This window comes from Anabas testudineus, chromosome 3 (genome assembly GCF_900324465.2).
Source record: "Anabas testudineus chromosome 3, fAnaTes1.2, whole genome shotgun sequence".
Lineage (NCBI taxonomy): Eukaryota > Metazoa > Chordata > Actinopteri > Anabantiformes > Anabantidae > Anabas > Anabas testudineus.
The window spans coordinates 23,100,921-23,116,169 of record NC_046612.1 but is presented as its reverse complement, the minus strand read 5'-3'; the positions used below and the strand labels follow the sequence as shown (position 1 = coordinate 23,116,169).

The 15,249-nt window shown below is 41.7% G+C and overlaps 1 protein-coding gene across 2 annotated transcripts in view; it reads right to left on the bottom strand.

Annotated features, from left to right (window-relative positions):
- Positions 1 to 15,249, bottom strand: part of phkb (phosphorylase kinase, beta) — an 80,500-nt gene that overhangs the window by 53,332 nt on the left and 11,919 nt on the right. For both annotated transcript variants that reach the window (XM_026377868.1, XM_026377867.1), the window contains 6 exons: positions 14,817 to 14,955; positions 12,574 to 12,673; positions 9,572 to 9,679; positions 8,805 to 8,885; positions 5,780 to 5,895; positions 1,265 to 1,328 (listed from right to left, as the gene is read on the bottom strand). In XM_026377868.1, coding sequence (XP_026233653.1) covers positions 1,265 to 1,328; positions 5,780 to 5,895; positions 8,805 to 8,885; positions 9,572 to 9,679; positions 12,574 to 12,673; positions 14,817 to 14,955 — 608 coding nt within the window. The remainder of the gene's footprint in view (positions 1 to 1,264; positions 1,329 to 5,779; positions 5,896 to 8,804; positions 8,886 to 9,571; positions 9,680 to 12,573; positions 12,674 to 14,816; positions 14,956 to 15,249) is intronic.

The following is a 15,249-nucleotide window of genomic DNA, read 5'->3' as shown; positions in this document are numbered from 1 at the left end:
ATAGTTGGAGGATCCTCCTCTTTGCAAGATCAATTTTATCCACAAGGTGCAATTTGTCACACAGAGGAACTGCTATCTTTGCATCCACTGTTTGACTTGGTGGGTTCATGAAAACGGAAAGCTGCATGTGTATTCATCTAGTACAAAGGCTAAATGTGGCACACACACACACACACACACACACACACACACACACACACACACACACACACACACACACACACACACACACACACACACACACACACCCACAAGAGTCAGTAGCCAGTATAAAATGTGATATTGGAGTTCAGGATGTACTGAATGTTCCAGTTAAGGGGGTTGGGGAAGTTACATTTGCTGTTGGAAGTAAGGACAGTCAGCTGGGAAATCAAGATTGATAGAGATCATTATTAAGCAACTGGATAGCTTGTAGCACTTCCATTCCCACAGAGGGACAAGAGGCTGGGTAAGAGACCAACACTCACACTTACAGAAGCCCTGAACAGCATGGACCATAAAGCACCCACCCGTATATAAATTGATTCTTTCTACAAGCTACGATGACAAAATCCATTTCCAGGCATGGTTAAACTCCTCATTTTGCTGCTGATCAGAAGAGAAACACAAACAGCGACTTTAATGTCCACTCATTCTACACCCGGGCGACAATCAGGCAAACACTCCCACGTTCAGATACATTAGATGACCGAAGAAGCCATCACTGGCAGATGCCAAAGTGGAGAAAAGAAGAAGAAAAGATAATAAGAGATGAGGCTTGCTAAGTGGAAAGCTTCATTTTCCAATCCATTAGCAGGTTTAATGAATGTCAAAAAGCAAACATAGTCACTAATGGACAGTGCAAAGCAGACCAGGAGCTTCAGAGGGAAACCAGGAACAAACATCAACAATGGCCTTCGAACGCAGGAACACAAACAATCTGCTGAACCAAACACAAACACGGCAGATGCATCTCCTGATGGTCAAACGTCGACTTGGACCAACAGCCATGCATTGATGACAGCAGCACTCCAGTAATTATGCTGATGGTGTCTTGTTGTAAAAACAGACATAAATTAAGCTATTGAGGGAGGTGATCCTTAACACAGGGTGGTGGCGCTGCACACATTGTGCATATTTCACTGTTGTATAGAGCTGTAATTGGCCTATGAAGGTCAGAATTAGAAACTAGGCCACCTATCAGAACAGAGACAAATACAAGTGTGGCTTAGGTCTCATATGAAAAGGAGGAAATAGGAGTGGAGTAGTTAAATTACTTAGATACCTGGTTTCCAAAAAGGTTGAATCCATTGATGGCCTCCAGAGCAGCTTTAGCCAAGCCCACAGAGCTGTAAAGATAAGAAAACACTGAGAATTATACAAGCTTTGTGATTGAATGGAGACCTGTCCAAGCCCAATGCCAGCTGGCATCAGCTCCAGCTTCACAGTATGAGATGACACTGATGCACAATGGAGCAGATTCGAAAGAATTTCCAGCATTTGATAAAAGTGACAACAAATGTGTCGCTGTGATGAAGGCAGTGATTTAAACAATACGTTTTCAATCGTCAGAAGCCCCCCCCCCCCCAAAGAAAAGAACACTTAAATCTTAAATAGCTATCCGTTAGGATTCAATAAAGCTTTAGACTCTTGAGATTGAGGTCTACTGTAGATAATGGATCTCTTAAAAAAAAAAAAAAAAATAGTGAATTTCACACTGGCTGGCTACTGTGATTGCAATGCTGACTAAATGTGAATCCATTTCACTGCCATTATGTTTCCCATTCTACCCTGCCAAGATTTGCCTAGGGAAAAACATTTTATATTATATTGTATCAGGAAACTTGGCGATGATTTTTAAGAGATCTGCTGACATATCGAAATGCATTCAATACCATTAGTGAAGCCTGAATCGATGCTTAAAATGCAGGCTAAATCAGCCTGAAAAGAGCTCTCCTGAAAATACGGCTGTATAAACACACACACACACACACACACACACACAAAATGTCCCAGTGCTGGTCAGCAAGGCTGTCATCACCTCACACAGAGACAGAGGAGATATGATGCTTAGTCGGGAAGCAGGGGGTTAAAAAAGTGATGCTAGGAAACAGGACCAAAACAACCTAATGATGCAACAGTTTCAGCTGACAGTAACAAAATAAAGATCCACATGATGAAAATGTTGCACTAGTCTGTAAGTCTGTGACCTCATACAAGACACATTCTCTCAGTCTTAAAGGGGTCGTATTATGCTTTTCTTGTTCTGACTTTTGTGTTGGGTACCCATGTTACACATATATTCTGAAGCCCAGAGCTTGAAGTGAACGTCTGAGTGAACACACTCGGCCCACAGCTAGTGCTAGTTCGGATGTTCATGCAGAGGTAGATAAGACCTGCAGAAAGTGTTTTTATCTCTTCATGGCACTTCACGGACAACTGTTTTCACAACCTGCCCCACAATGCAGCACGATTTTCAGAGGGGTTGTTGCTGAAGGACGGTGCTGGTCCAACCGTATCTGGGTGGGTGGAGGAATCGAGGTATTTTCTAGCTCCTTCGGCAGGATTCTGTCATACGAGATATTTTCTCTCTCCAGATAAACCCAATACAATGAGCTGAAAGATCAAAAAGTGCTCCATAGGTAAAAGACTGCAGCCAAACAAGACTTACAGACATAGACAAAACTATTGGCACCCTTCCTTTAGAGAAAGGAAAAAACCACAAAGGTCACTGAAAAAACTTGAAACTAACAAAAGTACGAAATGATAAATAAAAATTTACTAAACATTAACTCATCAAATTCAGACATTGTTTTTGAGTTGTGGTTCAACAGAAGTTTAAAAAAAAAATAAACTAATGAAACTGGCCTGGACAAAAATTCACTTAACATTTTGTTGCACAACCTTTCGAGGCTGCTCACTGTAAGCAAGCAATATCAGTAGCTCTTAATGAGACTTCTTCAGCTCCTAGAAGCGTTGTGGTTTGTCAATATGCAATGTATTTTTTTTTGCGATTTGTTTTCAACAGTGGAGTCCTCCTCAGTCATCTTCCATTAGAAGAATGAATGAATGACCCACCATATCCACAATCAATTAAAAACTAATTCTAACTTCTAAGATAACCAGTGTTTTAGTTGTATGACAGTGCCAAGGAAATGAGAACATCTGTGGTTTCTGTCCATAGAACGGTCAATATAGTGGGGATGGAAACTCACATAGAAAGAACTTACAGTTTATTACAGCACATTCACACTATGATGCTTTCATTGTATGCTGCTGTAAAGTATACAATGATGAAATATTCACAAATACTCCTTTTTATATGTGTAATAAAACTGCATTTACTTCATTACAACTCCAGATATTTCAAGAAATCCCGGCGCTTACAGAACAGATACGCTCCTTTAAATAACACAGTTCCACTAAAACCATTTGAATGTGATGATAAACATGAGGCAGAAGCAAATAAAATGAATCATTTCATTTGATATGGACAAATGAATATTCTGCCAAAATGAACACATCCATCCCCGTTCATTGCCACTAAGCTTTTTTCTGCCCACTGGCACTTAGAGAGTAGAAATGACTGCTCAATTTAATCATTTACACAGATCTTGTTTACATGGAACCATTCTGAATCTGCCCCTGACACAGCTTGCTATTTGCATGCGGCATGTTAATTGGTATTACGCAACTACATGTATAAGCTAGTGCACTAATTGTGGAAATCCAAAGCATGGCCACGAGGGGAGGAAATACAACAAGCATACGGCACAGTGCCTCTTCACTACATTGAATTTGTTATCTTTTCTTGGGGATATCTTGGCAAGCTGCTGCCAATAGCCTTGAATGGTTGGAGAAAGAAAAAAAAACATGCTTCCCAGAGATAAGCAATGGCAGAAATTGGGGATCTTTATCAAGACACTGAGGGAGGAGTGGGAGGCCAACTCGACCTTGGAAGATAATCAGGTGGGAGCACATAAGAAAAACTCACAGCAACTTGACTCCAATGGCTTAAGACAGTGATGGTGTTATACCACGTGTCTGAGATCCTTACTGTCACAGTAATTTAAAGTGTTAATGAAGTTAAATTAATAGAGTGTTAATCCATTACACTGTTCTCTAATACACATTATCTGGTCAATGATAAAGGTCACGTAGCTAAATTGTGTTAGTTTGAAATTTCCACTATAAAAGTGCTTTAAACTGACACTGATACACATCATAAGATGACATCTCTAGTTTTTCAATGTAAATATCAGATATTTGAGATATTGTGTGAAATGTGTGGGCGTCAGGATTAATGTGCAGGAGACTCAGAACTTCTGGGAAATATGGCATGTCTGCAAGGCAGTTTGGTGGCGATTGTCACGGGGGGGGTAGATCATGAAGATAAGAATCGCAACATGAGGCCAGGTTTCCGAACTGTTACACTCCTAATGTAGCTGTGGCTGGCCCCTCAGGCTCCATATACAGTTCCCTCTGATTGTTATAGCCCTCTCAGTAGTGACGCCGCTATCCCTACTCAGCTAGCTCCACTAGACATGATAATTACTAGTAGTTACTAGTTGTACCAAGAAAAGAGCAGATACTTGGCGGAACAGCCCTTAATGTGTGAGTACGTAACAGTTTGAATTTAATTGCAGGTTTAAACATCTAAAGTGAATTCAAGTGTTAAACTGGTCTAAAATCCAAGAAATGTGACATACAGATCAATTTATATTTCTGTTAGATTACTTTGAAGAAGTCAGCTTTATTAGATATATAGAAGCTAGTTCTAAAATAAAATTAGTGTTTGATGTTTGTATTCCAGTCTAAAAGCAGACAGCCAAGCTTAAATGGACTTTAAGAATCTGAAATACAAAACGTATAAATGTTCTGCTCTTGTAAGTTGTCTCACCTGTCATACAATTACATTTAAACAGACCAAAGACAGAACGCCTGTCCAGTTCTCTGCGGCGTCCTGAGCTGGCCCCTTTACTCAAACCTTGTGGGAACATCCAGACAGCGAGTAGGGGGATAAATACCTCATCAATCACAAAGGTTTTTAGGACTATCACTGCATGCATCGTACTTACTTTCTCCTTCCTGGAACTCATTCCTTCTTTCGCTTTTTCACCTCTTCCTTCCTCTGCCGTCTTATTTCTATTATATCCTTCAACGTACTATTTCAATATGTTTAATTACCCAACTGCCCATTCATAGATACGTATGTCGTGTTGTGTTACGGAGACACTTAACAGTCATCTGCTCTCTTGTTGCTTTTGGCGTTGACTGTTTACTGCAGTTTATTTTTGAAGAAAATTTCAACTCCTCTGTTATCACACACACCCACACACACTCTGCACTGGCACAGGCAACTGAATCCAAAACAAAAGGCAACATGCAACAGTGAAATTTATAGCCTCGCAGTGTGGCACAGTGTAATCTATAAAGCTCTGTGTGTACATATACTGGGAATTTATTTTTTGCTACAGTGTGCTACCCAGTGGCACTGAGGAGAAAATCAAATTTACTTCAGTCAAACTGTGACTGTAGCTTTTCTGTGGTACCAGTACCATCTATCTGATCTACTGACATCATGGTGAATCATAAACAGCTCCCAACAGCTACTGGTGAAGCGTGGTGGCTCCAGATGCACAAACTTTATGAATAACACAATCGAAATAAGTCTGAAACTTAGAAAAGTGTCCAATCAAAGGCACTTAATATCAGCGTTTGGCAGTAAATATTCATAATTCATAGTCTGATATGTATATTCATTTTTGCACACTGCCCGTGTGCTGGGTTTCTGACTCACCTGGAATGCAGCTCAGTGCTGCCGTTGTTGTATTTGCTGCCTCGCTCCCAAATGCCGTAGTCAGGTACCCTGTAGGCTCTCTCCACACAGAACACCAGGTTCTGGATGAAGGAAACCTGCACACATCAAACACAGACAGTTATGGGACATAGGAATGGATGCAACACAGACACAGACTTTCAGAGCTGCCGGTACTGGACATGTTTCCATCCCAACACACAGTCAGTCACCTGCATACAAAAATGGTGGAAGTGGAATCAGAATCTGCTGATTTCTCATCAGTGCTCAAGGTCAAAATCCGACAGAAGCTAGAGCTTCACTGCCACAACTACATGACAGGAGACTTAGCTGACATAGATCACAACATCCAACAGCACCATGGCGCAGCGCGTCGCCCCTTTTATTACTGATGCTAAGAAATCATCAGTGGTGTCCCTGATTCCTCGCCAAGCAAAACGGTGGCCTCATAATTTTTAAGTTGTAATCAGGAGTTGGGGAGTTTCTCCGATCTATCATCTAGCCCACACAGGCTGTGACCAAAAAACCACGGTGTCTGAAAGAGACTTGTCAAAATCAATAGGCACATCTGGAAAAGGGAGAGACATAAAATGTGTGATGACTTAAAGGCCTTGAATCATTAAAAAGACCTGAAAGTAGCAGTGCATGCGTGTGTGTGTGGGTTTGAGTGATGGGAGATTTAATCTAAAATGACTAAACGGGGGAGAGAGAGAGAGAAAAAAAAAAAAGGAAAGACAGAGATGAGTGAGTGAAAGAGGAAGAAAGAGATGAGCAGATAGACCTAGTGCGAGACTTTAAAATAGGTCTGTGAAAGAGGATGGGGAAGAGAAAGGTGTGCTGCTGGGTCTCTTATTTGGGATTTTATGAGAGGAGTGATTAACGAGGGGAGCTTTTTAGTATCTTCATGGTATCTTAATGAATGTTGCTGCCCACCAGCCAAACGAGCCTCTCTGTGTCCCTGCTGCTAGACGACCTGCCAGTTTTTCTTTTCTTCAGTGGCAGTTTGCACACATTTGCAGAAGCATACTGCATGTGATTTTGCTTTTACCCATGTTTCGGCAGCATTCTGAGCGTGAAACAATCCATACAGCTGTATTGAGGAACTACAGGCTGACACACACACACAAACTAATGAGATGCTCCATTTCATGCTGCATGAAACTGAAAATGGCATGTGGAAGAGGGTCGACGGTGTATCTCCTCCGAGGACACGGTGCAGTCTTCCTATACCACCTGAAGGGAAAAGAAAAAAAAAAAAATACTGCAATGCAGCTTCCAGCTCAGTTAACCAAACGCAGATGAACTTCACAGTGACGGTGAAGGAGCAGCTAACAAATGATCCTGTGATGCTCGGCAGGTTTGATGCTTGTCAACAGAAGGATGCGCGCTGCTTGTTTTGAAGCTAATAAGCGCTTTTTAAACTCACAAATTAAGGCTGTTGCACAAACAGGGCTGCCCTCACAGAAAAAGTAACACTGTCAATGTGCTGCTACTCTGCCATCAACAGCGAGAAAGGGAGAAAAATGAGCAGTTATTACACGCGGAGCAGCTCAGTAAACAAAGGGAAGACTGCCTGTACTAATTGGTTAGAGGCATAATGTTTTACCATGCCCTTACTTTCTTAAGATAAGCTCCAATCTAGTAAACAAATGGATTCCTTCACCAGCGGCACAAATTTCACCACTCCGTGGCGGCAAGTAAGGCTGTGAATGAGAAGACTATAAAAAACGAAATTAATGAAGTTCCAACTGCTCCTGAGGGCTACACAATAAGCAACGCAGTGTGTAAACCTAACAGCCACGCCGCCTTTTTTTTTTCTTCCTTCTTCTTAAGTTACAAATATTGAGAAGACAAAAACCGACAGCGGATGGATAAATAAAATGTCGTAGAAACTGTTTTCCCCAACAGTCGTAATAAGTTGGCATGCTGCCAAATAAGATGGAACCAGTTTGATTCCCGAGAGGTCATTTAAGCCCCCATGATGAAATCCTCTAAATGTTTCCCCGTTAAAATTCAGCAAAAATATAAAAGAGCACCGTGCTATAAAAGTGAGATACTGTCCCCCAATCTGTACTTCTGTCTGCTCCAGGACCTGTACGGGAGTCAGGGGACATCATACTGACTGTAGAAACCCTGTGGCCTTGTTTTATGGCATCTACGTGGATCCTCGGGAGGCAGCATCGTGTTAGTTTAGATTTATATGGTGCTCACTAGTTGCCACATATTGGTCTTAATAGATACAGTTTTACAGTGAAACCACTTGATTGTCATGGGCGCACAGACAGAAGCCATAAGCAGAAAAACGTGAAAGTGCAGTTGTCATGTACAATCTCTAAATCCTTTAGAGTGTTGTATTCGTTATTTAGGGAAGTCTCTATCTGTGATGAAATTGTTTTTCTATCTCTTTCTTTCCTGTCTCTCTGGCCAAGCTTTGGATAAAATTCTAAATTCGGATCCAGTTTCTGCATAGCATATAACAGTGCCATGCACCACCCCCTCTAGAAACTTCCCGTCTAGCCACGATTTGATACTGAGAAAGTCTTTCTTTGCTTAGAATAACAATCCGACTGACACTCTCACTTAGTTCTGATGCCATGTTTCCCCGCTATCACAGTGCTGCTTAGGAGCCGATGTTCTGCTGGAGACATGGAGGCACAGCCAAATTTAGAACAGGTGAACAGTGGTGGATTTTCTGAACACATGCACAGTTCGACATGCTGTACACGGGCATTAACATGGTCAACTGCACATATTAGCTTGAATTCAATTCAATTCCAAAATGTAGTCACAAATTATAGTATCCTGCATAAGGAAATGTACTTTTCTTCAATATTTTAGTATTTACATTACATGGGAAAAGATGATGTTTTAAACCTTGTGGGACTCCATAGGGATATGGATTGCTGCAAATGGATTGGGCAGAAAAATATCAGACCAATAAACAGAATAAGGTGCAAATCCCTGCCCAGAATTGATCAGCACGTCAGTCGTTTTAGTGTCGGTTTACCTCATCGGTGTTGTAAATGATCTGCAGACCCGAGCAGATCATCTCCACCAGGTACAGCAGGAACAGAGAAACGGCATCGATCTGCAGCAATGACATGGGGAAGAGTAGAGAGCGGATGAGATAGCATTAAAAAAAATGACTGTCATTTGTACACTGTGTGATTTTCTAACATTTGTCAGTAGAGCTGGCTTGGATTTCCTGCGTGGTGCAGAGACGTGAGACATGAGCTTTATATTAGCTATTAGGCCTTTGGCATCAGACTGGAACCATCAATAATGCAATTTAGTTCACGGTAAAGAGGTTGGAAAAGAAATAACAGTGGATATACAGTAAGTGCTTAACGTCTATACAGCCCTGATGATGTTTGACTTTTTTCTGTCACGGCAAAGTAACCTTGTGGTTTCATTTTGATTTTCTATCCACCTCTCTTGACTTATTGGCACCTTTCAGTAGAAATGCAGTCTCTATTCAAACATTACACACTGAATTGACTTCTGTCGATACCATTGACAGAAGAATCAGTTGTTTTAGTGCCAACTGAATGCACATACACCTCTGAGGACAAGTCTGTTTTCCAACTGTACATGTATGCCCAGTTGAGAGAGGAAGATATTAAACCTTTTATGGGCTTTTTTTCTTTGCTTCTCATACAATTCCTCGCCTTACATCAGGTACATGACCACAGCCAGAGACGCGCACCAATCTATATAAAAGTCATTTTAAATTGTATTATATCAGTTGAGGGCTGTCTCATTTGTCCACTTGACCTGCAGGTGGTGGTAGTCGCTGTAGGAGTGAACCTCGTCACCGGTGTCGACGTGGAACACGGAGTGCAGACACTTGGAGGGGCTGGGATCCTGTTTAAACTCCTCCACCTGGCAGAGAGATACACAGAGACAGAGGAGGAGACGATGAAAGAGAGAGGTCAGGGGCAAGCAGGGAGCAGAGAGGGAGAGAGAGGAGGTTTACAGTCAGTTCATTTCTTCACCACTGGTACATTATACCACAGCAGCAGCCTTGAACACATTCTAATACACAATTAACTAGCTTAACCTCTGCTGTGAGGATTGTCGCTCTATGTCTTTGTTTCTTCTGCCTCGTTTCTGCTCCACTTTTCCACATGTTCTATCCAATACTTCTTCCAGCCTAAATTTATTTCACATGCTTCTGTTTCATCTGTCACAGTTAGCGCTCAGACTAGAGCAGTCTTTTTGATTTCTTTCATTTCTTTCACTCTAAACCAATAAAAAATTTGGTTTAACCTGACACCAAATAATACCAAACATTTATATTTACACATTTCTAGTAAAATTCTACCAAGGAAAACTTAAAGCAAAGAACTAACTACTGTTTTTGAATGGCTGAGTCGAAGACCAGACCTTAATCCTACAGATATGATGTGGAAGAACCTGAAGTAGGAAGGTCATAGAAGGAAGCTGAAGCTGTTCTGTAAATCAGATCCTTCCAAGCAGATGTGCAGGGTTGATAAACTGTTAATGAAAATCTTTAGTTCAAGTTCCTGCTGCAAAATGGGGTCACACGCCAGTTACTGAAGGTGAACGTTCACCACACACAAATATTTAAAAGTGTCTGTAACTATGTACAGCACGACTCCATGGAGCCATCTCCTATGAAAAGCTATCATTAGCTGTTGGCTCTCTATGTGAAGGGAGAATATTGCCTCTTCGCACCTAGGTCCACTTTCCAACTCTGTCTGGCTTGTGGCTGCAGGTGGGGGTTCCCGTTACAATTGTTGTTTGAAATAAGAACTTACATTTCACTTTTCATTTCTCTAACATTAAGGTCACATAAAATCTAGGGCAGCGTGGATCCATAGGCACTCCACTGAAATGAACTGTACAGAACACGTACAGTTACCCAAGAAGGTATTCTTCACACTCTGCTCTGAAGCAGATTAGCTTCAGATTTTGTGCAACTAAACTGTAACTTGGCTTCCGACAAACGCATAAAAAACCCTTTACAACTTGTTAGTCGTGTTTGGTGTTCAGAGGTTTGTTGGTGGCTTTGTGTGTGTGTGTGTGTGTGTGTGTTCGTTGCATCGACTCAACTACTACACACCGAATCACAGCTGGGCTGCCATTCCCGTCACACAGAGTTATAAATAATTGGCCCTTTGTCCCATTTTCACCTTGTTTGTTTCTCTTCCCTCCACCTCTCTCACTAGTCTCTCCATCATCAAGCCCCCCCTCCAATCGCTGTATCTGTTTTCCCTGCACTTGTTCACTCTTCCTCTTCATTCCAACCTCTCGTCTCTGAGTACTTTCTATTATTCCCCCTCCTATTTCTGTTGTGTCCCTTTTTCTTCTTGTTGCTGGCGCACTACCTTTCTCTCTCTTTCTCTGCTGCCTCTTAGTCAGGTCATAGTGGAGACCCTCTGTCCCACTTTTACTGAAACTGTTCCACTTCTTGCTATCCCACAGCGGCTAAAATGTGTGAGTGTGTGTGTGTGTGTGTGTGTGTGTGTGTGTGTGTGTGTGTGACTGAGGAGGCGATGGAGAGAGAAAGAGAGCTACCTCTGTGAGCAGCTAACAATAGGTACTGCTGTTAATGTTTCTATAAACCTACTTTTGTTTAGAGGTCTCTCTGATTCTGCCACAGTATCAAGTGGATCTGCTCTCGGGAAATTCAGAGATCTTAGTTTATTGTTTCAAGTGCTGCAATGCACCAGAATGAGCTTCAAATTAGTAAGGCACTTGAACGCCTGCTGTTCCGTACAGGTCATTGTACTAGTCTAACAAACAAATTAAAAGACCATTCTTTGTAATGCCTGGTTGCAGTGGAGATACATTTGAGTCTCCCAGCAGTGACAGTTCTTGCATTATTCACAGAGCTCAGTTACTTGGCTCCAAAGGTGTTGGTATTTAGTTATTTTCACAACTTGCATGTGCAGTTTTAGACAAGTAGCATTGCCAGAAAATATGTCATCAACATAACAAAGGAAACTCTCAAATTAAATGTGTCTGCAGATTGATCACACTGAAGTTATCTGTGTTTAAACCTAACCAATGAGAAGTATGAAAAGTAACTTTTACTCTTTGTATTCCTGAGCTAAAAAGTCAATATTATTACTTCCTATAATAATTCAATAACACTTGATTCCTCACACACTATAATACCGGCTGACAGTGGGGCCCAGCTGCTGTGTTTGCTCTGTTATATTTGCCCAGCAGTGGCCCCGTGTCTCATTTCCATTAAAAATGCCATGTTCTCCGTAAGTGTTGGAGACGGGGCTGTAACGAACGCTGCTCTGTGTAATTAACTGTGTAAACGCAGCTTTGTAATTAAGACACAGAAAAGCTCTCCCCTAAATTAGGTCGTCAAGGTCGAGGCAGGATGAAACAGAATGGCTTTGAAAAGGCACACTGGCGACATACTGTAGCAAGCTCCTTTAAAATGCTCCTTTAAAATTAACCAGCATATTAGGCACATATGGGGTTCTGCTAAAGGTGCATAAGATGGTGAGTTTTGTCATGCACGCCCTACTGATGCGCATGTGTCAGAGTCTTTGGCAATTAACTGATTGCTGGTTGTTAAGCCCCTGGGACTAAAGCAACTGACTCCCATTGTCAACTGTTATGATATGAAAGAGGAACCAAATGTGTCCAGTGTTCCAGCTTTGAGAGGCTTTGATGAGGCATACACCTTTGATCTGTAATGCAGTGTGTAATTGTAGGGTACTTTTATGCAAATACACAATGCGAGAGCAGGAGCTGAATGGAAGCTGTCAAAAAGAAAAAAAAAAAAGTACCTTATCAGCCTGTCTCATGTAGCAGTAGAGGATTCCTCTCATACACTTGATGGCAGAATGCTCCAGTTCATGGGTCCTCCCCATGTCGTCGTCAATGCGCCTGGACCGAAGGGGAAAAAGAGAGAGGGCACATGAGGGAAGGACACAGTGTGTAGATGACCAAAGCCCTGTGTTCTTAAGATTAGTAGACTTTTATTTCTCCTGGTTTCACTGCTTCTGCTTAATATGACAGATGAGTGTGGATTCAATATGTTGTGTTTTCTTAAGACATTTGACATTTGCTGAGCTTTTTATTAGATGCTGGTACACGTTCTGGTATTATGCGTGTAATGTGTGAATAGTACTGTGCTTTGGGAACAGTGTCAGCCCATGAGGGCTGGGCATGTTCAGGTGTATGACACGTAAAGTATAGTAATAATATGCTAACTACAACGTAAATATGTGTTCACACACCAGCGTGAGAAGGTACAGGAGGCTGAAGCTGGACCAGAGAGTTGATTCATAAAGTCTGAACTAAACCTAGTCTGGAGCACTTTATGTCCACCGGAGAAGATAAATGTAAAATAAAGTGCTATGTGGCTATAAAATACACTGACCTGTCATTGCATATAACTTCACATTCACTTCTCTTTATTCACTATGTGTTATTATATCGCGCCAATTTCAGAGCAAACATGCATTCTAATGACATAACAATAAGAACATGTTTAGAGAATTTCCTGTGCTGTTGTTAAAGACAGTGTTCTTGGTAAGCTACCACTCTAAAGTCAATCAATTATAGCTGAAGTGGCAGTCAGCACATTCCTGGCAAGCATGTCAGACCTCAAACGCACATGCCAAAGGTCATGCTAATAATGACTTTGTGTATCGGCGCGGGGGAAAAGCCGAGCCTTGCTTAAATCTCACTGGTGCACGAAGCATTAATCACACAGTCTTTCAGATGTGACCCTACACATCAAAAGTGATTGCAGGTAAAGGGTCTCAAATATTATTTTTCTAATTCAATTACTGTTAATCCGCAAATACAATGTGTGTCAGGAAAAGGTTAGGAGAAATTATTAGAAACCTATCTTTGCACTGCAAGCTGACAGCCGATTAAAGAAAATATATCATAGAGTGCAATTACACAAAGACCAAAACGTTACTCGGCAAGGTGGTGGATAAAACGTATCATGTCGACTTAGAAAAGGGGTCCGTGGCAAATCCAGCCGCCACTCTAGTCATAGACTCTCGCACGCACACACACTGCAGCTGGGCGTGAAGTAAGTAATAGCACTAGCCAAGCCTGTCAGATGAGAATCATCTTAATTAAATCCCAGTGACAATCCTAATAGGAGGCAGCCATGACTGATGACGGGGATCTGCCGCTGGTCACATCACTGCAGTACACTATTTTTACCCCACTCTTTTCCTATGTCTTCCCTCTCAATCTCATTCTCCACTCACTCTCTCTCTCCATCTCCCATTTCCTTTCTCTCTCTCTCTCTCTCTCTCTTCATATTCTCTCCTTCCCTCTCTGCCCCCATCCTGCTAATCTGTCTCCACATCTGTCTCTCTCCACCGTCCCCCTCTGCTCGTCCTATTACAGGTTCATTTCTTGCAGAAGTGCTCTTTTCCCTAGAAAGTAATCATTGAGGGATGCATGCATCATGAGAGGGGTCAATTGATAGAGGAGTTTTGGACGATTAGACGGTTCTTAGTGAAATTCTTAAGTGTCGTCTTTGAATGAATAATCCTAGAAAAAAAAGGGGAAAAAAAAGCAGAGCCTTCAAATCAGAGAGGCAGATTAAAGATCAGGCCCAGTGAGCGTGAAACTGAAGAGACGGACAGAACCAGGAACCTGAGAAAAAGGGATCCAGCAGCTTATCACTGATGTAACTGGGGATCATTGGTCTGTTCTGCACATAAAGCTGTATAAACACACTATAAGCAAGCTAGCAGTTCACCAGTGGTTGTTGGCTGGAAATAAGACACTTTCTTTTGTCTGTGTCTAGAATAGTTTAGATTACACTCTAAAGAAAATATATGAAAATATGTAGTATTCTACTGTAGATATAATTTGCATCATATTGTGACAGTAGCAACCAGGCAGGGAAACAAAGAACTAGATTCCATTTAATATTTAACATTAATTAGTGTCAACTGAGACCACACACAGGCAAAGGTTATTTCATTTATTTTATTTTGCAGGAAACAGGAAACGTGTGTTAAATATGTGTTATTGAGCATGTGTGTGCACTAACCTGTAGGCCATAGCCAGGGCCCAGGCACCAGCAGCACAGTAAAGGGAGTCCCGGACCTTGGCCTCTTTGCAGGTGGAGCATGTTTTAACCGGGAAAAGGCCAGTGGTGGGGCTCTGGTAGTTCAGAATGGTTGACTTGACTAGAAAGAGAAAGAGAGAGAGAGAGAGAGAGAGAAAGTGAGACAGCGTGAAAGTTGTGACTCAAACATTCTAGCAAAAACGTGTTGTTGTCATCTAGTCAAACCCACATTACTTGAAAAACAGCTAGCACTGCTCCATCAGACTTTAACAAAACAACTGAAGTGGCTCTAATATTACTCTTCCGGCAGAAAGAGCAGCTTACTGCACATGCTTCCCAGACACACAATCCCAAATAAAGCCAGAAGTTTGCAACACAAGTCTTCACTGAGAATGTTGTTCCAAACATCACGCGC